Source organism: Erinaceus europaeus, chromosome 1, assembly GCF_950295315.1.
Source record: "Erinaceus europaeus chromosome 1, mEriEur2.1, whole genome shotgun sequence".
Taxonomy (NCBI): Eukaryota; Metazoa; Chordata; class Mammalia; order Eulipotyphla; family Erinaceidae; genus Erinaceus; species Erinaceus europaeus.
Window position 1 is genome coordinate 89,728,507 of NC_080162.1, and position 27,674 is coordinate 89,756,180.

General features: G+C 43.7%; 1 protein-coding gene and 1 long non-coding RNA gene across 3 annotated transcripts in view; both read left to right on the forward strand.

The window, feature by feature from the left end:
- The window catches only part of LOC132538203 (uncharacterized), a 481,696-nt gene that overhangs the window by 30,610 nt on the left and 423,412 nt on the right, over positions 1-27,674 (forward strand). The gene's annotated exons all lie outside the window — the stretch shown is intronic.
- Positions 20,682-27,674, forward strand: part of SYS1 (SYS1 golgi trafficking protein) — a 43,415-nt gene continuing 36,422 nt past the window's right edge. Inside the window, exons 1-4 of one of the 2 annotated variants that reach the window (XM_007530861.3) lie at positions 20,682-20,844; positions 21,056-21,295; positions 23,293-23,360; positions 25,821-27,033. In XM_007530861.3, coding sequence (XP_007530923.1) covers positions 21,134-21,295; positions 23,293-23,360; positions 25,821-26,061 — 471 coding nt within the window. In that variant the 5' untranslated portion in view covers positions 20,682-20,844; positions 21,056-21,133 and the 3' untranslated portion in view covers positions 26,062-27,033. Of the gene's footprint in view, positions 20,845-21,055; positions 21,296-23,292; positions 23,361-25,820; positions 27,034-27,674 lie in introns of those variants that run through there. The other variant, XR_009549637.1, reaches the window with a different exon arrangement.

The following is a 27,674-nucleotide window of genomic DNA, read 5'->3' on the forward strand; positions in this document are numbered from 1 at the left end:
CAGAGAGGGGGAGAGAAAGGTAGACACCTGCAGACTTGCTTCGCTTGTGAAGTGACTCCTCTGCAACTGGGGAGCCAGGGGCTCGAACTGGGATCCTTATGTCAGTCCTTGAGCTTTGCATGTGTCGCTTAACTCGCTGCGCTACCATCCGGCCCCTTCTTCCTTTTGTCTTATGTTTCCCCCTTCTTTCCTTCCCTTTCCCTATCTTTTCTTATCTTTTCTTTTGTTTTCTTTTCCTTTTCTTCTTTTTTCTTGCCTCCAGGGTTATTACTGGAGCTGGGTGCCTGCACTACAAATCCACTTCTCCTAGACGCCATTTTTTCCCATTTGTTGTAGTTATTATCGTTGTTATTATTGATGTCATCATTGTTGGATAGGACAGAGAGAAATGGAGAAAGGCGGGGAAGACAGAGAGGGGGAGAGAAAGATAGACACCTGCAGACCTGCTTCACCACCTGTGAAGCAACTCCCCTGCAGGTGGCTTCACAGGGATCACAGCAGGGGGCTCAAACCTAACCGGGATCTTTACACCGGGTCCTTGTGCTTTCCGCCCCGTGCGCTTAACCCACTGCGCTACCGCCCGAATCCCATCATTTATTTATTTTGTTTGTTTGTTTGTTTTTATTTTTTTACTTTTTAACCAGAGCACTGTTCAGCTCTGGCTTATGGTGGTACGGGGGACTGAACCTGGGACTTTGGAGCCTCAGGCATGAGAGTCTGTTTGCATAACCATTATGCTATCTACCCTCCACCCCATTTATTTATTTTTATAAGGGGGAGAGAGAGAGAAAGAGAGAGAGAGACCAGAGCACCACTTAGTTGCTGGAGATTGAAACTGGGATATAGTCATGATTTTAAAGGATGTATGTAATAAACAGAAAAAGGAGAACCAGAACCAGAGCATCACTCTGGCATATGTGGGGACCAAACTCAGGATTTCATGCATTAAAATCTTGCAGTCTGCCCTAACAGTTGCACCTCTAGGTGACATTTTTATGATAATTGTGATGACAGGAAACATCTAATACATGGTCTTCTGGCCATACAAAGTAAAATAACAATACAATTTACATATGTTTTAAGGCAGAAAATATGATAAGGCAAAAGCTATGAATAAGGTAGTTAAATATAAAAATACATTAGGGTAAAATTTTCTGATAGAATATGGAGAGGAAATTTGAATAGAAAAAGGAAAGCTAGGGGAGTCGGGCTGTAGCGCAGCGGGTTAAGCGCAGGTGGCGCAAAGCACAAGGACTGGCAGAAGGATCCCGGTTCGAACCCCGGCTCCCCACCTGCAGGGGAGTCGCTTCACAGGCGGTGAAGCAGGTCTGCAGGTGTCTGTCTTTCTCTCCTCCTCTCTGTCTTCCCCTCCTCTCTCCATTTCTCTCTGTCCTATCCAACAACGACAACAACAATAATAACTACAACGATAAAACAACAAGGGCAACAAAAGGGAATAAATAAATAAATAAAATAAATATTTAAAAAAAAAAAAGGAAAGCTAGGGAGTCGGGCGGTTAAGCACACGTGGTGCAAAGCACAAGGACCTGGATAAGGATCCCAGCTTCAATCCCCCACACCTAATATACATATAAATACTAATATACCTAATATACTAGTAAAAAAATTAAATCATACTTTTCTGTCGGGAAGCCCCCCTGCTTGTGAGGATGTGGTTGAGCTTGGCAGAGCTTGAACCTGAGGAGTGTGTCTATCCTGTTAGTCTCTCTCTCTACTGAGAGGTTGAGCAAGGAGGGACAGTAGTAACCCCAAAAGTGTTCCTTATCCTATCAGACTCCCTGCCTCACAAAGCACCCCACATTCCTGATATTATGGCCTTTAGATAAAAAGAAAGGGGGAGATGTTGGAAATCTCCCCTCCATCCTCCATTGCTGACACTATGGCCTATTTACATAATCATTGTTTTGCCTGATCTATCTTCTTTCTACCTCAAGACCTGCCCTGCCTGCAGGGTGTTAATTAATCCCAGCAGTTAAAACCATCACAACAGATGCTAAGGACAGTTCCACCTTCCTAGCATGCTTTTTTCCTCTCTCCAACACCTTTCCTAGCCATCTCCATTCCCAACTTGCCACTACTGGTTTTACCCTATAAAGTCACTTCTGTTTCCGGTTTCTCTCTCTTCCTCGCTCTCTTTTCTTTCTCTCACCCGCATCTCAACCTGGAGAAGGGCTGGCGTGCAGAGCTGGAGGTGACCATTGTGATTTGGCACCACATGGCTTAACCCACAGTGCTCAAACCCAACTCTGGGGCTCCCGCATCAATAAAGAATTGTATTACCAAGCCGCCACGAGTCCCTGGATCCTCTCTCCCATCCACAATGTTAGCCCGGCACTTTTCCACCCAGATATAAATTCCATGAGAGCAGGAACATTGTCTTTTTTTTTTTTATATATTTATTTAAATATTTATTCCCTTTTGTTGCCCTTGTTGTAGTTGTTGTTGGATAGAACAGAGAGAAATGGAAAGAGGAGGGGAAGAAAAAGGGGGAGAGAAAGATAGACACCTGCAGACCTGCTTCACCACTTGTGAAGCGGCTTCCCTGCAGGTGGGGAGGCGGGGGCTCGAGCCGGGATCCTTATGCTGGTCCTAGGACATTGTCTTATTCTTCATTGTCTTATTCTTTGCTATGTATCTTGCATCTTGACACAGATCTTGCACAAGCTGATGCTCAGTAAATATTTACAATATGGATAAATGGATGATTGCCATTTGGATATTTTTCCCTAGAAACTCAGTCATGGAAACTCACTCATTTAGCTATCTATAAATAGATAGATAGATATACTTACTTATGTATTTGGGACTGGAGAGATAACAATGATTATGCAAAAAGACTCTCATATCTGAGGCTCCAATGTCCCACATTCAATCTCCAGCATCACCATAAGCCAGAACCTAGAAGGGCTCTGATTAGAAAAAAGAAAAAAAAAGGTCTTAAAAAGTATTTAAAGGGGAGTCGAGTAGTAGCACATGTGGCACAAAATGCAAGGACCAACATAAGGATCCTGGTTTGAGCCCCCAACTCCCCACCTTTGGGGGAGTCGCTTCACAGGCAGTGAAGCTGGTCAAGGCAGTTTGCAGGTGTCTTTCTCTCTCCCTTCTGTCATTCCCTACTCTCTCCATTTATCTTTGTCCTATCCAACAACAACAACATCAATAACAACAATAATAACTACAACAATAAAACAACAAGGGCAACAAAAGGGAATAAATATCTAACCAAAAAAGTGAAAGACTTGTATACTGAAAATTATGAGTCTCCATGAAGGATGATAAATGACATAGTGGGGGTTGTATTGTTAAATGGGAAACTGGGGAATGTTATGCATGTACAAACTACTGTATTTACTGTTTAATGTAAAACATTAATTCCCCAATAAAGAAATAATTTTAAAAAAAAGAGAAAAAGGGAGTCGGGCTGTAGCGCAGAGGGTTAAGCGCAGGTGGCGCAAAGCACAAGGACCGGCAGAAGGATCCCGGTTTGAACCCCGGCTCCCCACTTGAAGGGGAGTCGCTTCACAGGCAGTGAAGCAGGTCTGCAGGTGTCTATCTTTCTCTCCTCCTCTCTGTCTCCCCCTCCTCTCTCCATTTCTCTCTGTCCTATCCAACAACAACAACAACAATAACCACAACAATAAAACAACAAGGGCAACAAAAGGGAATAAATAAATAAAATAAATATTTTAAAAAAATTTTTTTAAAAAAACTAAAAAAAAAAGAGAAAAAGAAATAATTAAAAAAAGAAGAAAATTATGAGTCACTACTCAAAGAAATTGAAAAAGACACAAAGAAGTGGAAAGATATTCCATGTTCATGGGTTGGAAGAATTAACATCATCAAAATAAATACACTACCCAGAGCCATCTACAAATTTAATGCTATCCCCATCAAGACCCCAACCACATTTTTTAGGAGAATAGAAAAAATGCTACAAATGTTTATCTGGAACTAGAAAATACCTAGAATTGCCAAAACAATCTTGAGAAAAAAGAACAGAACTGGAGGCATCACTCTCCCAGATTTCCAACTGTATTATAGGGCCATTGTCATCAAAACTGCTTGGTACTGGAACATGAACAGACACACTGACCAGTGGAATAGAATTGAGAGCCCAGAAATGAGGCCCCACACCTATGGACATCTAATCTTTGACAAAGGTGCCCAGACTATTACATGGGGAAAGCAGAGTCTCTTCAACAAATGGTGTTGGAAACAATGGGTTGAAACATGCAGAAGAATGAAACTGAATCACTGTATTTCACCAAATACAAATTCCAAGTGGATCAAGGACTTGGATGTTAGACCAGAAACTATCAGATACTTAGAGGAAAATATTGGCAGAACTCTTTTCCGCATACATTTTAAAGACATCTTCAATGTAACGAATCCAATTACAAAGAAGACTAAGGCAAATATAAACCTATGGGACTACATCAAATTAAAAAGCTTCTTCACAGCAAAAGAAACCACTACCCAAACCAAGAGACCCCTCACAGAATGGGAGAAGATCTTTACATGTCATACATAAGACAAGAGTTTAATAACCAACATATATAAAGAGCTTGCCAGACTCAACAACAAGACAACAAATAACCCCATCCAAAAATGGGGGGAGGACATGGACAGAATATTTACCACAGAAGAGATCCAAAAGGCAGAGAAACACATGAAAAAATGCTCCAAGTCTCTGATTGTCAGAGAAATGCAAATCAAGACAACAACGAGATACCACTTCACTCCTGTGAGAATGTCATACATCAGAAAAGGTAACAGCAGCAAATGCTGGAGAGGGTGTGGGGTCAAAGGAACTGCTGGTGGGAATGTAAATTGGTCCAGCCTCTGTGGAGAACAGTCTGGAGAACTCTCAGAAGGCTAGAAATGGACCTATCCTATGACCCTGCAATTCCTCTCCTGGGGATATATCCTAAGGAACCCAACACATCCATCCAAAAATATCTGTGGACACATATGTTCTTGGCAGCACAATTTGTAATAGCCAAAACCTGGAAGCAACCCAGGTGTCCAACAACAGATGAGTGGCTGAGCAAGTTGTGGTATATTTACACAATGGAATACTACTCAGCTGTAAAAAATGGTGACCTCACCGTTTTCAGCCGATCTTGGATGGACCTTGAAAAATTCATGTTATGTGAAATAAGTCAGAAACAGAAGGATGAATATGGGATGATCTCACTCTCAGGCAGAAGTTGAAAAACAAGATCAGAAAAGAAAACACAAGTAGAACCTGAACTGGAATTGGCATATTGCACCAAAGTAAAAGACTCTGGGGTGGGTGGGTGCGGAGAATACAGGTCCAAGAAGGATGACAGTGGACCTAGTGGGGGTTGTATTGTTATATGGGAAACTGGGGAATGTTATGCATGTACAAACTATTGTATTTACTGTTGAATGTAAAACATTAATTCCCCAATCAAGAAATTAAAAAAAAAGAAAAAGAATTGAGAATAGAACTAGAAAGCTAGATTAGGTCAGAGAGTAACTTCCAGATTTGAAGTATATAAATACAATTAACTGTTTACCACATCAATATGATCTAGGGCCCACATATATTCATATTTAGCACAGAAGCTTGTATTACCTCAGAGTCCCTTTCAGTCTGAATTCACTGTCCATAGTCACAGTTGGGGACATTCTAGGCTGCACTCATTTCAGAACTACTCTTTTCCAAGTGGCAGAGTTGGATTACTCAGCCTCCATTTGGAAAGTGGAACAATTCCTACCATTGCTACTTCTTCTTCTAGCGTTTGCCCTTCTTCCGTAGACAGTCAACAGTGTCAGGTTGAGCCTGATGTAAAGTTTCGAGACCTCCTTTGAATCTGGAGAGGTGGCAGTCGTTGACTATGTGGGTCATAGTCTGTCTGTAGCCACAGGGGCAGTTCGGGTCATCTCTGGCTCCCCAGCGATGGAACATAGCGGCGCACTGCCCATGGACTGTTTGATAACCATTGCTACTTCATAGTGAAGGCAATGTCCTGGAGAGGCCCATAATAGGGCTTATGATGATGTTACTGATGGAAGTGACCAGTGATGGTGGAAAGAGGAGTCCATTAGAGGTTTAAGTCCATCATATCTATTGGGGAATCCTAGGATTCCCTGACAGGGCTCCAAATGATAGGGGGCCTGGTAGTGACCAAAAAAGCCATCATTAAGTGAGCCAGTCTCTTGCCCTTTTCCAGCTTTTGTAGTACCTTCTATACCTGACAAGTTTAGATTTTCTCCAAGTTGTTAAAGCACTGAGTGTCATTTGTTGTATCTAAACCAGTGTTAGGTCTATGGGGTTTGGCCTCAAGTTGGGGAGGAAATAGACCTAAGATTTTTAGTGGGGTCTAAGTTAAACTCAAGTTTTACAGTATTTACTTGTTTGATGATTCTAATAAATGTTTTCATAGGGACAGTGGTTGTCTTTTAATTGATACATATCTTGGCTAATTATATAGTGTTTCTTCCTTTTTTAAAATAATTTTTTGTATTATTTTATTTTAATGAAAAAGGTACATGAGAGCACTGTTCAGCTCTGGCATATGGTGATGCAGGGGATTGGGCCTGGGACCTCAGAGTCTGAGGCATGAGAATTTTTGTTTCTTTTCATTTTATTATATGGGACAGAGAGAAAGTGAGTGGGAGAGAGAAGAAAGAGGAGAGAGAAATATAAACACCTGCAGACCTATAAATAGAGAGATATACTTACTTATGTATTGGGGATTGGAGAGATAACAATGATTATGCAAAAAGACTCTTATATCTGAGGCTCCAATGTCCCAGGTTCAATCTCCAGCATCATCATAAGCCAGAACCTAGGAGGGCTCTGATTAGAAGAAAAAAGTCTTAAAAAACATTTTTAAGGCTCAAACCAGGATCCTTATGATGGTTCTTACACTTCGCACCACATGAGCTTAACCCGCTGCACTACCACCCGACTCCCAAGAAAAGAAAATTTATGCTATCTTCTATAGGCCATTCTACTAGATTGCCAAGTATTTTAGGTCTAAGTCTAGTAACAGAGGACTATTAAATACTTTTAATAATTTAAATACTTTTTAATATTTTATTTATTTATTAATGAGAAAGATAGGAGAGAGAGAAAGAACCAGACATCACTTTGGTACATGTGCTGCTGGGATTGAACTAGTGACCTCCTGCCTGAGAGTCCAATGCTTTATGCACTACACCATCTCCCGGACCACTTTAAATACTTTTTAAAAGGGCAGGGGAAACAGCATAATGGTTATGCAAACAGACTGTCATGCCTAAGGCTCCTAAGTCCCAGGTTCAATCCCCCCCACCACCATAAGCCTGAGCTGAGCAGTGCTCTGGTGTTTCTCTCTCTCTCTCTCTTCTCTCTTCTCTCTCTCTCTCTCTCTCTCAAAAATAAAATTAATAAAAAAAATTTTTTTAAGTACTTAAAATTTTTTTTTAGTAATTATTTATTTATTCCCTTTTGTTGCCCTTGTTTTATTTTTATTTTTTAATTTCTTGATTGGGGAATTAATGTTTTACATTCAACAGTAAATACAATAGTTTGTACATGCATAACATTCCCCAGTTTCCCATATAACAATACAACCCCCACTAGGTCCACTGTCATCCTTCTTGGACCTGTATTCTCCGCACCCACCCACCCCAGAGTCTTTTACTTTGGTGCAATATGCCAATTCCAGTTCAGGTTCTACTTGTGTTTTCTTTTCTGATCTTGTTTTTCAACTTCTGCCTGAGAGTGAGATCATCCCATATTCATCCTTCTGTTTCTGACTTATTTCACATAACATGAATTTTTCAAGGTCCATCCAAGATCGGCTGAAAACGGTGAAGTCACCATTTTTTACAGCTGAGTAGTATTCCATTGTGTAAATATACCACAACTTGCTCAGCCACTCATCTGTTGTTGGACACCTGGGTTGCTTCCAGGTTTTGGCTATTACAAATTGTGCTGCCAAGAACATATGTGTCCACAGATATTTTTGGATGGATGTGTTGGGTTCCTTAGGATATATCCCCAGGAGAGGAATTGCAGGGTCATAGGATAGGTCCATTTCTAGCCTTCTGAGAGTTCTCCAGACTGTTCTCCGCAGAGGCTGGACCAATTTACATTCCCACCAGCAGTTCCTTTGACCCCACACCCTCTCCAGCATTTGCTGCTGTTACCTTTTCTGATGTATGACATTCTCACAGGAGTGAAGTGGTATCTCGTTGTTGTCTTGATTTGCATTTCTCTGACAATCAGAGACTTGGAGCATTTTTTCATGTGTTTCTCTGCCTTTTGGATCTCTTCTGTGGTAAATATTCTGTCCATGTCCTCCCCCCATTTTTGGATGGGTCTTGTTGTTGAGTCTGGCAAGCTCTTTATATATGTTGGTTATTAAACTCTTGTCTTATGTATGACATGTAAAGATCTTCTCCCATTCTGTGAGGGGTCTCTTGGTTTGGGTAGTGGTTTCTTTTGCTGTGAAGAAGCTTTTTAATTTGATGTAGTCCCATAGGTTTATATTTGCCTTAGTCTTCTTTGTAATTGGATTCGTTACATTGAAGATGTCTTTAAAATGTATGCGGAAAAGAGTTCTGCCAATATTTTCCTCTAAGTATCTGATAGTTTCTGGTCTAACATCCAAGTCCTTGATCCACTTGGAATTTGTATTTGGTGAAATACAGTGATTCAGTTTCATTCTTCTGCATGTTTCAACCCATTGTTTCCAACACCATTTGTTGAAGAGACTCTGCTTTCCCCATGTAATAGTCTGGGCACCTTTGTCAAAGATTAGATGTCGCATATCGCACTAAAGTAAAAGACTCTGGGGTGGGTGGGTGGGGAGAATAATAATAAAAAAAAGATTAGATGTCCATAGGTGTGGGGGCCTATTCTCAATTCTGACACCATCTTCCCAGACAATATTTTTTGTTCACCTTCATGTTAACTATCAAGCTCAAGCAAAAACTACTAAAGTCATGGGCCCCTAGGACCATACCCAAAATAGACTTCCTAGCTTCTTGCCACCCAAAAATTCCTATTCTGACCTGCTGTATTCCTACTTTTTGATTCCTGTTTATTAATTTTTTATTTTCTTAATTTTTTTTTTTTTTTCACCAGAGCACAGCTCAGCTCTAGCTTGTGGTGAGGGGGATTCCTCAACAAAAAGGGGAAATAAATAAATAAATATAAAAAAATTTAAATTAAAAAAGAAGTAATAGTCAACCCATATCTGTGACCTTGGGAGAACCACTACAGTTTTCAATGGAGGGAAAGGGGACACAGAACTCTGGTGGTAGGAATGGTGGGGAATTGTACTCCCATCATCTTATAAATTTGTAGATCAATATTAAATCACTAATAAAAATATTTAAATTAAATCAAAAAGAAAATCTTTATATATTTGATGAACATATTCTATAACAGAGGCCTTTTAAAAAAATACTAGTGTATGATACACTAAGTTTACTTTTAAAAAATATTTTATGATGTCCAGCTGAGGCATACCCAGTTGTATGTATACTACTATGCACAAGGACCTGGGCTGAAGTCAACCAAGCCTGTTCTGAACCTGCAGGGGGTAAGCTTCAAGAACGGTGCTGCTGGTGTCTCTCTCTCTCCCCTTCTCTCTTAATTTCTCTCTGTATCCAGTAAATAAATAAAATTTATTTTTCTTTAGATAAGACAGAAATTGAGAGGGGAGAAGGAAGTGGAGAGGGAAGAGAAAGAGTAATACCTACAGCTCTGCTTCACCACTCATGAAGCTTCTCCTCTGCAGATTGGGAACAGGCGTTTCAACCCAGGTCCTTGTGCATGGTAGTACACACTCAACTGAGTATACCTCTGTCAGACTCCATAAAATAAATATTTTTAAAAAGTAAACTTAAGGAGTCTGGCAGTAGCTCAGCAGGTTAAGTGCAGGTGTCACAAAGAGCAAGGACTGGCAGAAGGATCCTGGTTCAGCCCCAGCTCCCCACCTGCAAGGGAGTTGCTTTACAAGTGGTGAAGCAGGTCTGCAGGTGTCTTATCTTTCTCTCCCACGCTGTCTTCCTCTCCTCTCTCCATTTCTCTCTGTCCTATCTAACAACAACGACATTAATAACAACAATAATAACTGCTGAGCCTGCTTGGGGGTGCCTCTTCCTGGGTGCGTGCTCTCTGGGTTGGAGAGAACTCCAACTCCAGCCTGGGCTGCTACTCACTCCAGCCTGGGCTGCTACTCACTCAGCTACGCGAGGGAGATGATTCAGGAACCAAACATGTGGTGTGAAGCAATGCAATTCTTCATTGATCAGAGAGTCAAGGTTTTTAAAGGGCAGACCCAGAAGTGGCAAGTTGTAAATGGAAATGTCTAGGAAAGGGGCGGAGAAAGGCAAAAAGGGGCTGGGAAGGTAGGAACTTCCTTAGTAACTGTTGCAAGGGCTTTAACTGGTAGGATTAATACTACCCTGCAGGCAGGGAAGATCTTGAGGGTAGAAAGAAGATAGATCAAAGGCATGGAATGGGTGAGGATCTTTCAGGCAAAACAATGATTATGTAGATAGGCCATAATATCAGGAATGCAGGTGCTTTGTGAGGCTTCTCACAATTTCCTGACATCTCCCCCTTTCTTTTTATCTAATGGCATCTCCCGCTTTCTTTTTATCAGGAGTGCAGGGTGCTTTGTGAGGCAGGGAGTCTGATAAGACAGGGCAAACCTTTGGGGTTACTCCTGTCCCTCCTTGCTCAACCTCTCAGTAGAGAGACTGATGGGGTAGATGCACTCCTCAGGTCAAGCCCTGCCAGGCTCTACCACATCCTCACAATTTCCCAACAAATAACTACAACAATAAAACAACAAGGGCAACAAAAGGGAATAAATAAATAAATAAATATTTTTTAAAAAGTAAACTTAGTGTCTCCTATACCAGGATTATTTTTCAGAAGGCCTCTGTTATAGAAGATATTCATCAAATATATATTTTAAAGATTTTCTTTTCTTTTTGATTTAATTTAAATATTTTTATTAGTGATTTAATATTGATCAGAGCCAGGTTGGGGGACTGAACCTAGGGGCATGAAAGTCTTTATGCATAACCATTATGCTATCTTCCCAACCCTCACCTTCCTCCTCTTCCTTCTTTTTCAAAGATTTATTTTATTTATTTCACATGACAGAGCCTATTTCCTATGAGACAGAAAGGAGTGGGAACTAAGATAGTGCACTGCTTGGGAACATGCAGTGCTGGAGATGAAACTGGGAACCTCAATCATGGAAGTCTGTTGCTCTGTCAGTGTAGCTATTTCCCCAGCCTTGGATTTGTCTCTTCTTTTTTTCTTTTGTTTTTCCCTTTCTCTCTTTCTCTCTTTCTTTCTGTCTTTCTTTTTTTCTTCCTTTCTTTCTTTTTTTTTTTTTACCAGAGCACTGCTCAGCTCTGGCTTATGGTGGTGTGGGCGATTGAACCTGGGACTTCAGAACCTCAGGCATGAGAGTCTGTTTGCATAACCATTATGTTATCTACTTCCACCAAGGATTTGTCTTTCTCATCTTTTCCTACCTCCTTATATTATTTTTCCCATCCTTCATTCAACATCTGGTAAAGGAGAGACAACACAACTGATGTCACAGAAATCAGAATCTGGGGGCCAGTTGGTGGCATACCTGGTTAATAAGTGCTCACATTATAGTGCACAAAGAATCCAGGTTCAAACCCTCAGTCCCCACATGTAAGGGGAAAGTTTCATGAATTGTAAAACAGGCCTGCAGGTGTCTTTATCCAATAATAAATAAATATTTAAAAAAATTAATCAGGGGGGTCGGGCGGTGGCGCAGTGGGTTAAGCGCATGTGGCGCAAAGCGCAGGGACCGGCGTAAGGATCCCGGTTCGAACCCCCGGCTCCCCACCTGCAGGGGAGTCGCTTCACAGGCGGTGAAGCAGGTCTGCAGGTGTCTTTCTCTCCCCTTCTCTGTCTTCCCCTCCTCTCTCCATTTCTCTCTGTCCTATCCAACAACAAATTGCGTCAACAAGGGCAATAATAATAACCACAACGAAGCTACAACAAGGGCAACAAAAGGGGGAAAAAATGGCCTCCAGGAGCAGTGGATTCATGGTGCAGGCACCGAGCCCAGCAATAACCCTGGAGGAGGAAAAAAAAAAAATTAATCAGACTCTCTTGTAAAAAGCAGAAGCTATTGGTACAGCAAAAATTCAACAGTATAGCGAGGATGAAAAAAAAACTTCTTTAAATCTGGGTTTGCAACCATTTGATTTATGACCTGGCAATTTCCATTCCATCCATGTCTTTGGTCTCTGTTTCCTCCTCCAATAAATAAGAACCACCAAATGATTGCACACAGGTTGTTGTTACACATGTTCTGTCTCCTTTGCCTCACGCTTCTTCAGCTCCCTCAGTTCCTGCCACAAGGACTTCCTCAGTAAACCATGACTATTCTAAACTAACTCCTATCTCAGAGCTTGGTATTTGAATTCCTTCTATCTGGAATGTTTTTCCCAGGTACACAGTTAGCATCACCTTTCACTTTAATCAGATCTCTGCTTAAATACTAACTCTTCAGGGAGGTCTTTTCTGATTTGTTTGCTTTACCAGAGCACTATTTAGCTCTGGCTTATGGTGGTGCAGGTGATTGAACCTGGGACTTTACAGCCTCAGACATGAAATGGCTGGTGTTTCTTTCTCCCTTGCCCTGGCACACTCTATGCAACTTTCAGGTCTACTGCTATTTTCTTGAATTTTATTCAAGACAGAGACCAGAGCACCTCTTGATCATAGATGGTGTCAGGGATTGAATCCAGAGCCTCATACATGCAAAGCATGCACTCTACCTACCTGCTTTGCCGCCTCACTAGAGGCAGAGTTACTATTGGGCTGCTTCCTCAGACAGACCTTCCTCTGAGACCAAATTCGGTTCTTGGCCAAACATTTTACACAACTTCTTTCGTAGCATTTGTGAATATTTACATTTGTACAATATGTCTTTGTTTTCTTGTGTTTTGCTAATCTTCCCTGGTATACCAGAAGCTTCTGAAGGGAGGATAACCAGAAATTAGCACAGCGCCTGTTACAAAGTAAGTACCTAATATTTGTTGGATGAGTGAAGGAATGTATCTGCCTCCCTTTTCCTAGCCCTCAAATCCTCCCTGCTCACCTCCTGAACTGTAAGCTGGACATTCTTGGGCATTTATCACTCCCTCAACCCACTCAGTTCCTGACAAAAACTTTCCTGACTTTTCTCTCTCTCTCTTTCTTTCTCTCTCCCTCCCTCCCTCCCTCCCACTCTCTGACCCTTCTTTTCCCTTTCGTTTGGTCTTTTTTTTTTTTTCAGTAGCTTTTGCTTTATTTAATTTTTAAAAAATATTTTATTTATTTATTTATGAGAGAGACAGAGAGAGAGAAACACCAGAGCACTGCCCAGATCTGGCTTGTGGTGGCTGGGGGATTGAACCTGGCCTCAGGCATGGGAGTCTCTTTGTATAAACATTATGCTAACTACCCCCCCACCAGGTCTTTTTTTTTTTTTTTGGTTTATGCTAATGGTGGGGACTGAATGTGGAACTTCAAGCTTCAGGCATGAAAGCAATTTACATAACCATTATGCTGTCTCCCAAGCCTCTTTGATATATTCCTACTCAAAGCTTTTTCTTTTTAAACATTTTTATTATCTTTATTAATTTAGTGGATAGAGACAGTCAGAAATGAAGAGGGAAGGGGAAGATAGAGAGAGAGACAGAGAGATAGCTGCAGCCCTACTTCACCACTCTCAAAGCTTTCCCCCTGTAGGTAGGGACGGGGGCTTGAACCCAAGTCCTTGCTCATTGTAACATGTGCACGCAACCAGGTGCACCACTGTCTGCCCACCCCCACCCCCAAGCTTTGCCTTTTTCTTTTCTCCTTTCTCTTTCTTCCTTCCTCTTTCTTTCTGCACTATTATTATTATTTTTTACCAGAGCACTGCTCGGCTTTGGTATATGGCAGTGCAGGGGATTGAGCCTGGGACCTTGGAGTCTCTGCATAACCATTATGCTATCTAACCCTATCTTCCTTCCTTCCTTCCTTCCTTTCTTCCTTCCTTCCTTCCTTCCTTCCTTCCTTCCTTCCTTCCTTCCTTCCTTCCTTCCTTTTCTTTTGAGTACCTCTCAGCTCTGGTTTATAGTGGTGCTGGGGATTGAACATGGAACCTCTGAGCTGAGTGGAATTACAAAAACTCCAGAGATGTCTTACTTTCGATCATCCCAGGTGACAAGACCAACCACACCCCAGCAGCACACTGAAGGTTAGTCATTTCCTTCTTTGAGCTCAGTTTCCTCATCTGAAAAATGGGTAAATGCAGAGGTCTACCTCCCCACGTCATCCACTAGGAAAATAAGATGTGTAGGTAAAAGCTCTGTGTAAACTGGGCATTTCTAGCATACTTTCTGTGGTGTACACTGTACTGGTAGTGTGTGGAATCACTGGCCTGAGTTGGAATTTTAGCACTGTGACCTTGGGGAAATGGTGTCCTTTCTCTGAGTCTCAGTCTCCTTATCTATTAAGTGGGCTAATTATTATTGTATTTCACAGGTTCTAGAAATCAAATAAGGGTGGAATGAGATCATACAAGTGTCTGGCACCTAATAAGTGCTCAGCAGATGTTCCTCCCTAAACACAGAAGCACACAAGGCCCTGAGTGTTTGCTTACGCTTTCTCTCTCTCTCCCCTCTCTCTTCCCTTCTTTTATTTTTAGTTTTTTTTTTAATTTTTTATTTATTCCCTTTTGTTGCCCTTGTTGTTTTATTGTTGTAGTTATTATTGTTGTTGTCGTCGTTGTTGGATAGGACAGAGAGAAATGGAGAGAGGAGGGGAAGACAGAGAGGAGGAGAGAAAGACAGACACCTGCAGACCTGCTTCACCGCTTGTGAAGCGACTCCCCTGCAGGTGGGGAGCCGGGGTTCGAACCGGGATCCTTATGCCGGTCCTTGTGCTTTGCGCCACCTGCGCTTAACCCGCTGCGCTACAGCCTGACTCCCTATTTTTAGTTTTTATTAGTGATTTAATAATGATTGAAAAAAGTGTGGGAGAAGAGGGGTACAATTCCATACAATTCCCACCACCAGAATCTCTTATCCCATCCCCTCCACTAGAAGCTTCCCTGTTTTTTATTCCTCTGGGAGTATGGACCAAAGATCTTTATGGTGTTAAGAAGGTGGAAGGTGGGAGTCGGGTGGTAGCGCAGTGGATTAAGCGCAGGTGGTGCAAAGCCCAAGGACTGGCAAAAGGATCCTGGTTCAAGCCCCCGGCTCCCCACCTGCAGAGGAGTCACTTCACAGGTGAAGCAGGTGTGCAGGTGTCTATCTTTCTCTCCCCCTCTCTGTCTTCTCTTCCTCTCTCCATTTCTCTCTGTCCTATCCAACAATGATGACAACAATAATAACTACAACAATAAAACAAGGGCAACAAAAGGGAATAAATAAATAAAATTAAATTAAAAAAAGAAGGTGGAAGGTCTGGCTTCTGTAATCACTTCTCTGATGGACATAGGCATTCACAGTTCGATCCATACCTCTAGCCTGTTTATATCTTTCTCTAATGGGATAGGGCTCTAGGGAGGTGGGGTTCCTGGACTCATTGGTGAGGTTGTCTGCCCAGGGAAGTCAGGTTGGTGTCCTGGTAGCTTCTGAAACTTGGTGGCTGAAAAGCATTAAAATATAAAGCAGAACAAATTCTTTTTCTTTTTTAAATAAATCTTTTAATTTTTTTTTTACTATCTTTATTTATTGGATAGAGATAGCCAGAATCAAGAGGGAAGGGGGTGACAGAGAAGGAGAGAGACAGAGACACCTGCAGCCCTACTTCACCACTTGCAAAGCTTCCCCCCTACACCAGGGGACCAGGGGCTCGAACCTGGGTCCTTGCACACTGTAACATGTGCACTCAACCAGATACGACACCACCTGGTCCCAGGACAAACTATTTAATAATCAGGAACTTAAAGGTAAAAATATAGCAGGTGAGATTTGGGGTCTTCATGTTGGACTATCTTCCCTTCTAAGGAAAGAAATCATTGGCCAGAGCCCAGGATGGCCACTCATGCAGAGGACATATACTAGTCTCCCTCATAGAGATCCTAAAGAGAAAGCACAAGGTTGCATAACTTGTCCTTGAGACAAGTGTCTCCCCTGAAGTGTTTTCAGCAAATATTCCCCAAAGGGGATTCAGAAGTTGGACTGTGAAGCAGCCTGGGAGAAGAGGAGTGGAAGGGAGGGAGGGATTTGGAAAGCTTTGGAGGTGGGTAGTTAAGAAAAGCAAAACATTTCCTAAGCTCCTCCTGTGGACCAGACTCAGGGCTTGCTCAGCTATTTGTTTATAAATCTGAGAAATAAGGCATTATCTGGCTCATATATTTTTTCTTTTTTTATTTCTTGATTGGGGAATTAATGTTTTACATTCAACAGTAAATACAATAGTTTGTACATGCATAACCTTCCCCAGCTTCCCATATAACAATACAACCCCCACTAGGTCCTCTTGTCATCCTTCTTGGACCTGTATTCTCCCCACCCCGGAGTCTTTTACTTTGGTCCGATACGCCAATTCCAGTTCAGGTTCTAGGTGTGGGTTTTTTTGGTTTCTTTGTTTGTTTTTTATTTATTTTTTAACCAGAGCACGGCTCAGCTCTGGCTTATGGTGGTTCAGGGGATTGAACCTGAGACTTTGGAGCCTCAGGCATAAGAGTCTCTTTGCATAGCCATTATACTATCTACCCCTGCCCATCAGGCACATATTTTAAGAGAAGAAATAATAATAATAATGGGCTAGAGAAAGAGAGACAGAATGCTTATCAGGTAGAAGGAGCATGTGCCTTTTTTGAATGTGGCCCAGGTCTGAGCTCTAGCACCACCATGGGAACTGCCATGACACTGGACTAAAACTCCAGTGCTGTGGTCTTTCTCTCATGTATTCCGCCCCCCCCCCCCCCACCCCTCAGTACCTGGCCAGGTTTATGTTGGTGTTGGGAATTGAACCTTGGAATTCAGAACCTCTGGCATGACAGTCTTTTTTTTTTTTTTAATATTTATTTGTTTTGCCCTTTTTCTTTTTTATTGTTGTAGTTATTGTTATTGTCATCTGTTGTTGGGTTGTTGGATAGGACAGAGAGAAATGGAAAGAGGAGGGGAAGACAAAGGGAAAGAGACACCTGCAGACCTGCTTCACAGCCTGTGAAGTGACTCCCCTGCAGGTGGGGAGCCGGGGGCTCGAACTTTGAGCTGTGCTTAACTCGCTGCACTACCACCCAACTCCCCATGAAAGTCTTTTGGTATAACTATTATGCTATCTCCCTTGTCTCGTGTGGTCTTTCTCTCTATGTGTCTCTGTCTGGGGGTAGGGGTGGGGCGGGTAATAAAATTGCATATTTATGAGATCCAGGCACCAAAAAAAAAAAAAGAAATTAATGATGCTAGTATTTGTGCTGCAGTGAGGGCACACCAGGCAGTTTGGTTAGGAAGCATAGATTTGAACCTCAGGACTGCCCAAGATAAGGGATACATTCAGATCCCCATTTGACAAAGGAGGTGACTGAGTCAGAGAGATGAGGCAACTTCCCCAAGGTCACCCAGCAAGACTGAGGGTGAACTATGACTTAGAATCCAAGCAGGGCCCCCAAACCCGTAGGTTCCTCTGAGCCCAAGGGACTATTGGGTGTGGAAGTGATCCCAGAAAGAGTTGTCTTTACAATCCCACAATGGGGTCCCAGTGTGGGAGTGACATCAGAGATCAAGTAATCACAGGCACTTCCCTCCGCTGCACCCAGAGGACAGTTTGTCCCAGCTTGTGGCTGTTCGTCATTCTGCCTCTGACCTAAAGTTTAAAATTTCATTCATAAGTTTGGAACAAGCTTGGCAGCGTAGGAAGGTCCTTGGAGATCAGCTATTCTAGTCCAACTCCCTCATATTACAGATGAAAAAAAAAAAGCCCCGAGGCCAGGGAGCCACAGTCATGGCAAGGTCACAGAGCAATTTTCTGTTAAAAGGGGAGCTGGTTTGAGGTCATTTTGTTCAGTAGTTGCCAAATGTGGGTTGTATCTCTGAATCATTTGGGAGAAGCTTTTGAAAATACAGATTTCTGCACTTTGCCTCTAGAGATTCAGATTTTGGATTGCAACAAGACTTGGGATTCTGACTATGTAATGTGCTCTTCAGGTGACTCAGATGGCATGAGACCATGGATTATCTCTCCTTCCTTTCTCTCCCTCTTTCTCTTTCTTCCTCCCCTTCCCCCCCTGCCCCCCCCCCCCCCCCCCCCGCTTTCTCCCTTTCTTTTTTTCTCTCTTTTTCTCTTAATACTAAGACTCAGCATGGGATTTTGCCCACTGGCAAGTCAGAGAGGCCCTAGTTCAGGCTTTGTGGTCTGAACCCAAAGCTCATTCGTATTCTCCAGGCTGTTTTGACCAAATTATCAAAGTGAGCCAAGGAGGCTGGCCAAGGGAGTTAGTGTCCCCCCCCCCCCCCCCAGCTTTTGATTTTCTTTCTAAACTCAAATGAAGGAACAAAATGGTGCCCATTTCCAGGACTCAGGAAAGGTAAGAATTAAATAGTTGAGATCCTAAAGAGAAAAGGAAACTGAAATAGGTTGTCCCACAGGTCTGGTGGGGTTTCCAAACATTCTTGGGATGATGTCAGACACCAGATATCCAGCTGGTTGCTACTCCAGGCTACCTGTGTTTCCATTGGATTGGGAGGGCCCTCTATCCAGAGGAGGTGGGGTGAGGTCAGGTGGAGGAGGACCTAGCTGTAATGTGTTAATAGGTTAACTCTAGGAAGAGCCACACATTCCAGCACTTGGAAGGAAGCATCAGCAGACTCTGGGAAATCAATATGAACTTTTCAGGCACTTTTCCTGAGCTTCTACTCTATTTCTCCTACTCATTCATCTCAGAGCTATGTGAATTAAAGGATACACTGCTGTTTTTCACTCCTCAACATCTAATTTCTCTGCCTTCCTCCTTTTTCTTTTGAAATGGCAGCTTGGTAGGTAGAGAGTCAGATGTCCTGTGTCTGAATCTCAGATCAGCTTCCTGTGATTTCTCTAATCTAGGGAGAATCATGTCCCTTCTCTGAGACTTGGTTTCCTCACCTTGAAAAAAAAAGGTAGATAAAAAAAAAGTAGATAATATCTAACTTCTCAGATTGTGAGGATAAAGATCACATGGGTCCTTAATAAACAGAATATGTTTTCCCAGAAACAGATCATGTGAGTGACCAGAGGACTAGAGATTTATATATATTTTTGTTGAACTGAATTGAGGCACATAAAAGAATGGTTCAAGTAGAGAGATCCTCCAAAGTCCTTGGTCCTTAATAATTTACAGACTGGAATCTGAGTGAACTATTTACAGCATTTCCAAATGATAAGAGAAATCTTGACAAAGTCTTGAGTTTTTCACTTGTATGTAAATTATATCAACTCAAGATGATAATACAGTTATCACACACTATTCAGAAGTTCTGACTGGTAGTTAGTTATATGGATCTTTGATAAAATTTTTAGACGGGAAAAATAATTATTCTAGGGTAGATTAAATGTAAAAAAAATATTAATCTTGTCCAACTCCTCATTTCACAAACAGGGAAGCTGAGGTTTAAAGAAGGAAGTAACTTGCTAGTCACAACTCCAGTAAAACTGGCTCTAAAATCCAGATTCTATTCCTGGAACCAGTTACTTCCCCCCTTTTCATTGTGGAGAAGGGGAACCTAGGGTCACTGAACTTGAGGGGGTTTGATAGGGTAGGGCAGAAATAAAGTGATTCATTAATTTGCTGTTGCCCTTTCTCCGTTGACTCATTCAGCAAACATTTACTGACAGTCCAAACTAGTTGACTCAGAAGGCAGAGAGAAAACAATCCTGTCAGAAGGCAGACACAGAATCTGCTTCCAGGTATAGCTTCAGAACCGGTGCCTTTTTTCCATGGGCTACCCCAATTAGAAAACACTCACTACTCAGACTTCTGATAATGCTTAGTGTCTGAGGTTTATGAATTGTGTCAACTATAATCTTCCATACCTTCCTGGCACCCGGTAGGCACGAAATTGATGCTTTTAGTGTTGGAAAGACCTAACTTATAATCCTGAATCTTTGGGTCATTAGACCTTAATTTTTTTTTTTTTTTGACCAGAGCACTGTTCAGCTCTGGCTTACTGGTGGTGCAGGGGGTGGTGGTGGTGGTGGAAGTTTTGAACCTGGGACTTTGGAGCCTCAGGTATGTCTGTCTCTGCATAACCATTACGCTATCTAACCCCATCCTAGACCCTAAGTGTTAATCACGAGTAAAACATGAGGAGAGGCAAAGACATGCGCGGAAGAGCTGGCAAGTTCATTCCAGGTTATCATAGATTTTAACTAGTAGACTGGTAGAAAGAAAACACTGGAAATCTAGGATGCAAGTAGAATCAACATTTACCAATTCACTGTTAACTCTGTTTCCTTTTCCACCGCTCCTTATCCCTCACTTTCATGATTCCCCTCTAGAGGGCATGCGAGCTCTACCAATCTCCTGCCTCACATCCGTTCGCCTTCATTTTTTCCTTTTGCGCATGTGCATATCCTTTGTTTCCATACGGCCCTTACCCTCCGTTTAGGTAGCTTCGCCGAAGATCTCACCCACTACGCCTGCGCAACCCCAGCCCCGCCCCCAACCGCAGTCCCCGGAAATGCTTCCTCCCACGCAGTTGCTGCGACCAGCAGTCGTTGAAACCCCGCCTCTCTAGGCGAATAGGACCTCTCCTCCATGGTTCTGTCTGTTAGCGCAGTTTGGGGAGCCGGCAGGTGAGGCGAGGGTCAAGTTCGGACGCCTGGATTCTCGAGTGAGTGAATCCCAAAGGAGTTTGAGTACGGGCAAGGGGCCGGGCATGGGTAGGATTTCCTCTCAACTGGGACTGGGTCTGTGCGCCCCGCTTCCCCTCTTCCGCCCCCCCCCCCCAGCCCCGGGATAGCCCCCCCTCGCGCGCCCTCCCCTCTCCCGGGCGGTCGTTGCCACGGTAACGGCGGTCTGAGGCCCGCGATGTGTTCCGGCAGGTGCAGGGGGAAGGGGACCCGAGACCCATGGCGCGGCGGCGCTGACCCAGGCCCGGGCGGACCCCGGAACGGGCCGGCATGGCGGGCCAGTTCCGAAGCTACGTTTGGGACCCGTTGCTGATCCTGTCGCAGATCGTCCTCATGCAGACCGTGTACTACGGCTCTCTGGGGCTGTGGCTGGCGCTGGTGGACGGGCTGGTGCGCAGCAGCCCGTCGCTGGACCAGGTGTTCGACGACCAGGTAAGGTCCCCTAACAGGTGCGGGGTGCGGGGCTGGGCCCCACTCTCGGGGGAGGGGGTCTTTGCAGCCCTGCGTGACCTGGCCCGGCCACCTTCTTGCTTTGTGGCCCTGGGGAAGGTTGCTGCTCACCTTTCGGAGCCTCAGGTCCTGACTGCGCCCATACAAGGGAAAGACGGAAAGGTTGAGCCGGCTGGATGCGTCTCCTTTCTCTTGCTCTGAGAAAGTGAGTTTTCTTCTCTGAGCCCCAGATTCGCTGCTGCCGGGTTGCGGAGGGGGATGGAAGAAAGAGTATCCAAGGCGGGTATAATGAAAACTGTTTGGAGCGCTTACAGACTTGCCTCTATGTTCCACTTAGCAGCTGGGTAACCTGGAGTAGGTGTTGTCATCTTTGAACCTCAGCTTTTCTTTTTTCTTTTTTCTTTCCCTTTCCTTCCTTCCCTTTCTTTCTTTCTTTCTTTCTTTCTCTTTTTTGCGTTGCTCAGCTCTGACTTAGGGTGGGGTGGTACCGGGTATTGAACTTGGGCCCTCCTGTGTATGTTGATGCTACTGGTGGTGCTCTGTCCCTTGTCCAGCCTCAGTTTTTCTGACTGCAGATCATGAGACTCATACAAGAAACTATGGACTGCAGTACAAAGAGTCTGTACTTTTTATACAGAAAGGCTTATTGTAACAGTTTACACCCAAACCTACAGAGATTGGGCAAGCTGCTTCATATTAAAAAAAAAAAAAAAGATTTAAAATACAGGTTTATTTATTTTTATGAGAGACATTAGAACTGCTCAGTTCTGGCATATGGCATTGTGTCAACTTTTGAGTTGGGGCCTCTGGAGCCTCAGCTATGTAAGTTCTGGGCTTTAAAAACTGAGCTGTCTTCCCCACCCTTGTTTTCCTCCCCAGAGCACTGTTCAGCCCTGGCTTATGGTGTTGTGGGGGACTGAACCTGGAACTTTGGGACCGCTGGCATAGGTCTCTTTGCATAACCATTATACTATTTCCCCCATTCCCTTGTCTTTTTTTCACCTTTCCAAACCTATTTTATTTTCTGGAAACTGGACAAAAATAATCCTCAGAAAAGTGTTAGGAAGATTAGAAGGGCCTGCAAACTAAAAGTGCTTTATAACTTGATGGGGGACTAAGGGGTCTGCCTCTGAGAGGCAGATCTGAATTGAGAGAGCTGTGTGCTCTGGTGATGAACACAGTTCTCTGCACCAGGATAGTATCCTTGCTCCTGCTGCTTGTTCTCCTAGTAGGATAGTCTTTGGGCAAGCTGTTAGCCACCAACTAGTAATAATAACAAAAGCAATACAAATAGTAACTTTGCAAGTTTGTTTTGAGAGGATATGATAGATGTTGGAGGTGTTTGTAAGCTGAACATCTTGTGCAGATGTTTGGGACTCAGGGGGTTTGTGTCAGGAATGTGGAAGCCAACAGGTGCCTACTGGTAGTTTCTTAGAATACCCTGATCTGGGAAGGGCATGCGGCAACGTTGGACTTCACTGAAGAAGAGCCATTTCATGCACACGACCTGAATTCTAGATCAGCATTTAGCAATCCTTCTCTTAACAATGGGAAAGATTTTGCTTCTTGTTGCCACTCAAGTGCAAAGTCAGCCACAGACAATCCTAAGGGGATATGAGTGGCTGCTTCTCAGTTTGGCCTTTAGGGTCATAGATTTCTAAACTCTGTTCTGGATATTGCTCTTGCTGTTGACCTGCTATTATCACTTTGGGCAAAATTACTTAACTTCTTTGAGCTTTTGTTTCTCTTCTGTCAGATAAGGGATCCTAATCCCTTTTCCGCTACTGAGAGGGGTCAAATGAGACCATAATGTCTGTGGAAGCACCTTGTTGGAAATAAGCTGCTGCATAGATAAGGGAGTGTATTGCTTGCTGTGTTCTGGAAAGAATGTTTGTCTTAAGGGGCTGCTGAAATCCTGGAGCCTGGGGCTCTGCCAAGGCACTTCTCCAGCATATTTCCACTTGTGATTTCCCCCTCAGATCCTGGGCTTTTCCACCCCTCCAGGCCGACTCTCCATGATGTCCTTTGTCCTCAACGCTCTTACCTGGTGAGTATCACCAGTTTGCTCTCCATTTTGGAGTCTTAGCACTGGGACTAACTTCCTAAGGTTGGACACGAGATAGGCTGGCACTTGTTCCAGGGAGTGGTGGACTAAAAACAGGGTGGCAGAAGCCAGGTCTGTGACTGGACATATCCTAAGTCTCCTTCCTTCACTGTTTTGACTTAGCTGGAGAGCTCTACTATCACTGTATGCATGTGCTATCTATGAAACATCCTCCAGTGGTCCGGGAGGTGGCACAGTGGTAAAGCTTTGGACTCTCAAGCATGAGGTCACGAGTTCGATCCCCAGCAGCACATGTGCCGGAGTGATGTCTGGTTCTTTCTCTCTCCTCCTTTCTCATAAAATCTTTAAAAAAACAAACCACCCTACATTCTCAAATAACTTTTCTGGTATGAGATGAGGGGAGGAAAGAACTAGACTGGAAATCATGATGACTGGATTACATTCGTGGGCCATATACCATTAATCAAGCAACTTTCCTTCTTTGTGGGCCTCAGGCTCCTCACTTTTTCACCAAGGGGTTTGACTGGACAGCTTCTTAGGTCTTTCTCAACTGCTGCATGTTTCCTGAGAGGCAGTTTAGCATAGTGATTAAGACCTCAGGTTCTGGAGGCAGATTGACTTGGCTTTATTTTTAGCATTTAAAAAAATATAGTGGTTCGGGAGGTGGTACAGTGGATAAAGCATTGGACTCTCAAGCATGAGGTCCTGAGTTCAATCCCCAGTAGCACATGTGCCAAAGTGATGCCTGGCTCTTTCTCTTCCTTTGTTTCTCATTAATAAAATCATATATATATGATAGAGATAGCCAGGAATCAAGAGGGAAGGGGGTGATGGAGAGGGAAAGAGACACACACACCTGTAGCCCTGCTTCACCACTCGCAAAGCTTTCCCCCTGAAGGTGGGGACCAGGGGCTTGAATCGGGGTCCTTGTGCATTGTAACGTGTGCTCAACCAGTTGTGTGCCACCACCCAGCTACAGCTCCTGACTTGGCTTTAAATCTTTTTTTTCCCTTTTTTTTTCTACTTATATCTAGAGGTCAGTATTTTTTTTTTTTTTGCCTCCAGGGTTATCACTTGGGCTTGGTACCAGTACTATGAATCCACTGCTCCTGGAGGCTATTTTTCCCATTTTGTTGCCCTTGTTGTGGTTGTTATTATTGTTATAGCAGTTGTTGTTGTTGGATAGGACAGAGAGAAATTAAGAGAGGAGGGGAAGACAGAGGAGAGGAAGATAGACACCTGCAGACCTGCTTCACCGCCTGTGAAGCGACTCCCCCTGCAGGTGGGGAGCTAGGGGCTCCAACCAGGATCCTTACAACGGTCTTTGCACTTTGTGCCATGTGCGCTTAATCCACTGTGCTACTGCCTGACTCCTTGGCTTTAAATCTTAGCTTTGCCACTAGTCTAGTAACTACAGACAAGTTAGTCTCAGCCTGTTTCCTTATCAGTAAAACGAAGCTGACAATATAACCTTTTTCATAGTGAAGTCAGTTCCTGGGAAGTTACTAGAGCAGAGCCTTGCACATTACCTTTTCTTTTTTTTTTTTTTTTAATCTTTATTGGATAGAGACAGCCAGAAATCAAGAGGGAAGGGGGTGATAAAGGAGAGAGACAGAGAGATACCTGCAGCACTGCTTCACCACTTGCAAAGCTTTCCTCCTGCAGGTGGGGACCGGGGGCTCAAACCCCAGTTCTTGCACATTGTAATACATATACTCAACCAGGTACACCATCACCCGGCCCCCACATTACCTTTCTTGACCTTACTTGAGTTTGATATCTGGTGGGCTGACTCACCTACATACAGTTTATTTGGCTCATATATAGTTTATTTTATTCTGTCATTTCTTAATGAGAGCTGTGGAGAAAGACAAAGACAGAGACCAGAGCACTGCTCAAATCTGATTTATGGTGGTACTTAGGATTGAACTTGGAAGCTCAGAGACTTAGGCATGAAAATTTTTTGCATAACAGTTATGCTGTCTCCCCAGCCCTCCTGTATATGGTCTGTTTGGCTCACAATAGATGTCAGTCCAAGTGTAGTGTTTAAAACATTCTTCCACTTAATTGAAAATTTGAAGATTTTGTATTTAAAATGTGTGTTTTTTAAAAAATTTCTCTTGAGAAATGGAATGATTGATTTGAGGCCAGTTTTCTAGAATGACCTACCCAGCTACAAGTAGCTATTGTCCCCATTTTAGATGGAACATGCATAATCCCTGTCACTTACTAGCTACCAAGTTTATACTTTTGTTATACCCAGTCTGATTCACTGTCAATATCACCTGCCAAGGTCCTCTAGACATTTAATTTCTTAACCCTTCTTTCACATTTATCACACTTCTGACCACTATGGTGTCACTCTAATTGTTGCCACTCCCTAATAACCTAATTTAAGATGGGACAACCCAGTGACAACTCACTGCTGTCCTTTCCCCACAGTGCCCTGGGCTTGCTGTATTTCATCCGGCGAGGGAAGCAGTGTCTGGATTTCACTGTCACTGTACATTTCTTTCACCTCCTGGGTTGCTGGTTCTACAGCTCCCGGTTCCCCTCGGCGCTGACCTGGTGGCTGGTTCAAGCTGTGTGTATTGCGCTCATGGCTGTCATCGGGGAGTACCTGTGCATGCGGACGGAGCTCAAGGAGATCCCCCTCAACTCAGCTCCCAAGTCCAATGTCTAGAATCAGATCCTTGGATGCCCTTCTGGGCACTTGCCCTCCTCTCTAGCCCCAGCACCTTGGGCTGCTGAGGTCCTCCAGCTGAGGTCTGACCTGGGTCTGAGATTTACCCTGGAAATGTGAAGTCTGTTGGTGTGGGAGAGATAGTGAGGCCCTGCCAAGAAGGCAGGTAAGCAGTCAGGACCAGAGCTGCAAGAATGGCCTCTGTCTGCTGAAGCCGTGCTATCTGGGAGGTCAGCAAGGGGACTTCTTTCAGGGTAAGAACGGAATTGGAACCATGCCACTCTTGAGCCATCTTACCTGCCACCAGCCTGTTGTTTCACAAAAAGAGAAAAACCAAGGATATCTGAATGGAGCAAACCACTCTTCTAGTCATCTGTCTTACCTTCTTGGGACAGCCATTACCTGTGCCATGTTGCTGATCCAAGGCTACTCTATTTGAAGAAACACTTGGTTTCTGGATCCAGAGCCACAGAAAAAGACATAGGAGCAAATGTCAGGCTGCTGTCAGGGAGAGGACAGCAGATGGAGGCATCAAGCACAAGGAAACACAAAGCCTGTGTTGTTCTGCACTCACACGCACCCATGAGCCCATGACTGACTGCCTCCCTGTGCTGCCTACTGGGTCCCATCCTGCTGCCAGCTTTCCACACAGCAGGCTACAGGACCCAGATAAAAGTCTCTGCATTGCTCCTGGTCTAAGCCCCATAATTGAGTCACTGCCTGTTGTCTAAGGATGGCCAGGCACCCAGTTCCCACTGGACTTCAGTTCTGGCAATAGTCCCCTTTTCCTGCCTTATTTGGAATTCAGCAGTGGGAATGGTATGATGGATGCCCAACCTTCCAACTCGCTCTGTGCTGACAGTGCCGACAGAAATAGGATTTTGTTGCTAAGATTTTTATTTGGGGTGGAGCGTCCTCTGTGAGGGGCTTGCAGCTGTCCTTTCTATGTACATAAATACAGTATTTTCCACAGTTCTGCCTGTACTTACTTTGCAATGCCACAGTTGGTACTGTGAGAGATCCACACAGCAAGACAGAGAAGCAGTAAAGAATTATTAGGCCACCTTTTCCTTACCTGGATCCTATATGTCCCCTTCTGTCTACCTGCAGCCGCCTCTGCTGGGTCTTGGGGGAACCACTGTCAGTGACATTTCTTTCTTTCTTTCTTTTTTTTTTTTTTTTGCCTCCAGGGTTATTGCTGGGGTTTGGTGCCTGCACCATGAATCCACTGCTCTTAGAGGCCTTTTTTTTTTTTTTCTTCCCCTTTTTTTGCCTTTGTGGTTATTATTGTTATTGTTGATGTCGTTCATTGTTGGATAGGACAAAGAGAAATGGAGAAAGGAGGGGAAGATAGGAAGAGAGAAAGACACATGCAGACCTGCTTCACCGCTTGTGAAGCGACTCCCCTGCAGGTGGGGAGCCGCGGGCTCGAACCAGGATCCTTATGCCGGTCCTTGCACTTTGTGCCATGTGCGCTTAACCTGCTGCGTTACCGTCCGAACACCAAGTGACATTTCTTAAATGTGTGCAGTGGCACATGGGCTCAGGGCCACTTCAGCATTGAAATTGCCAGAGTCCTCTGGAGCTTACACAAAGAGAGCTGCCAACTTCTC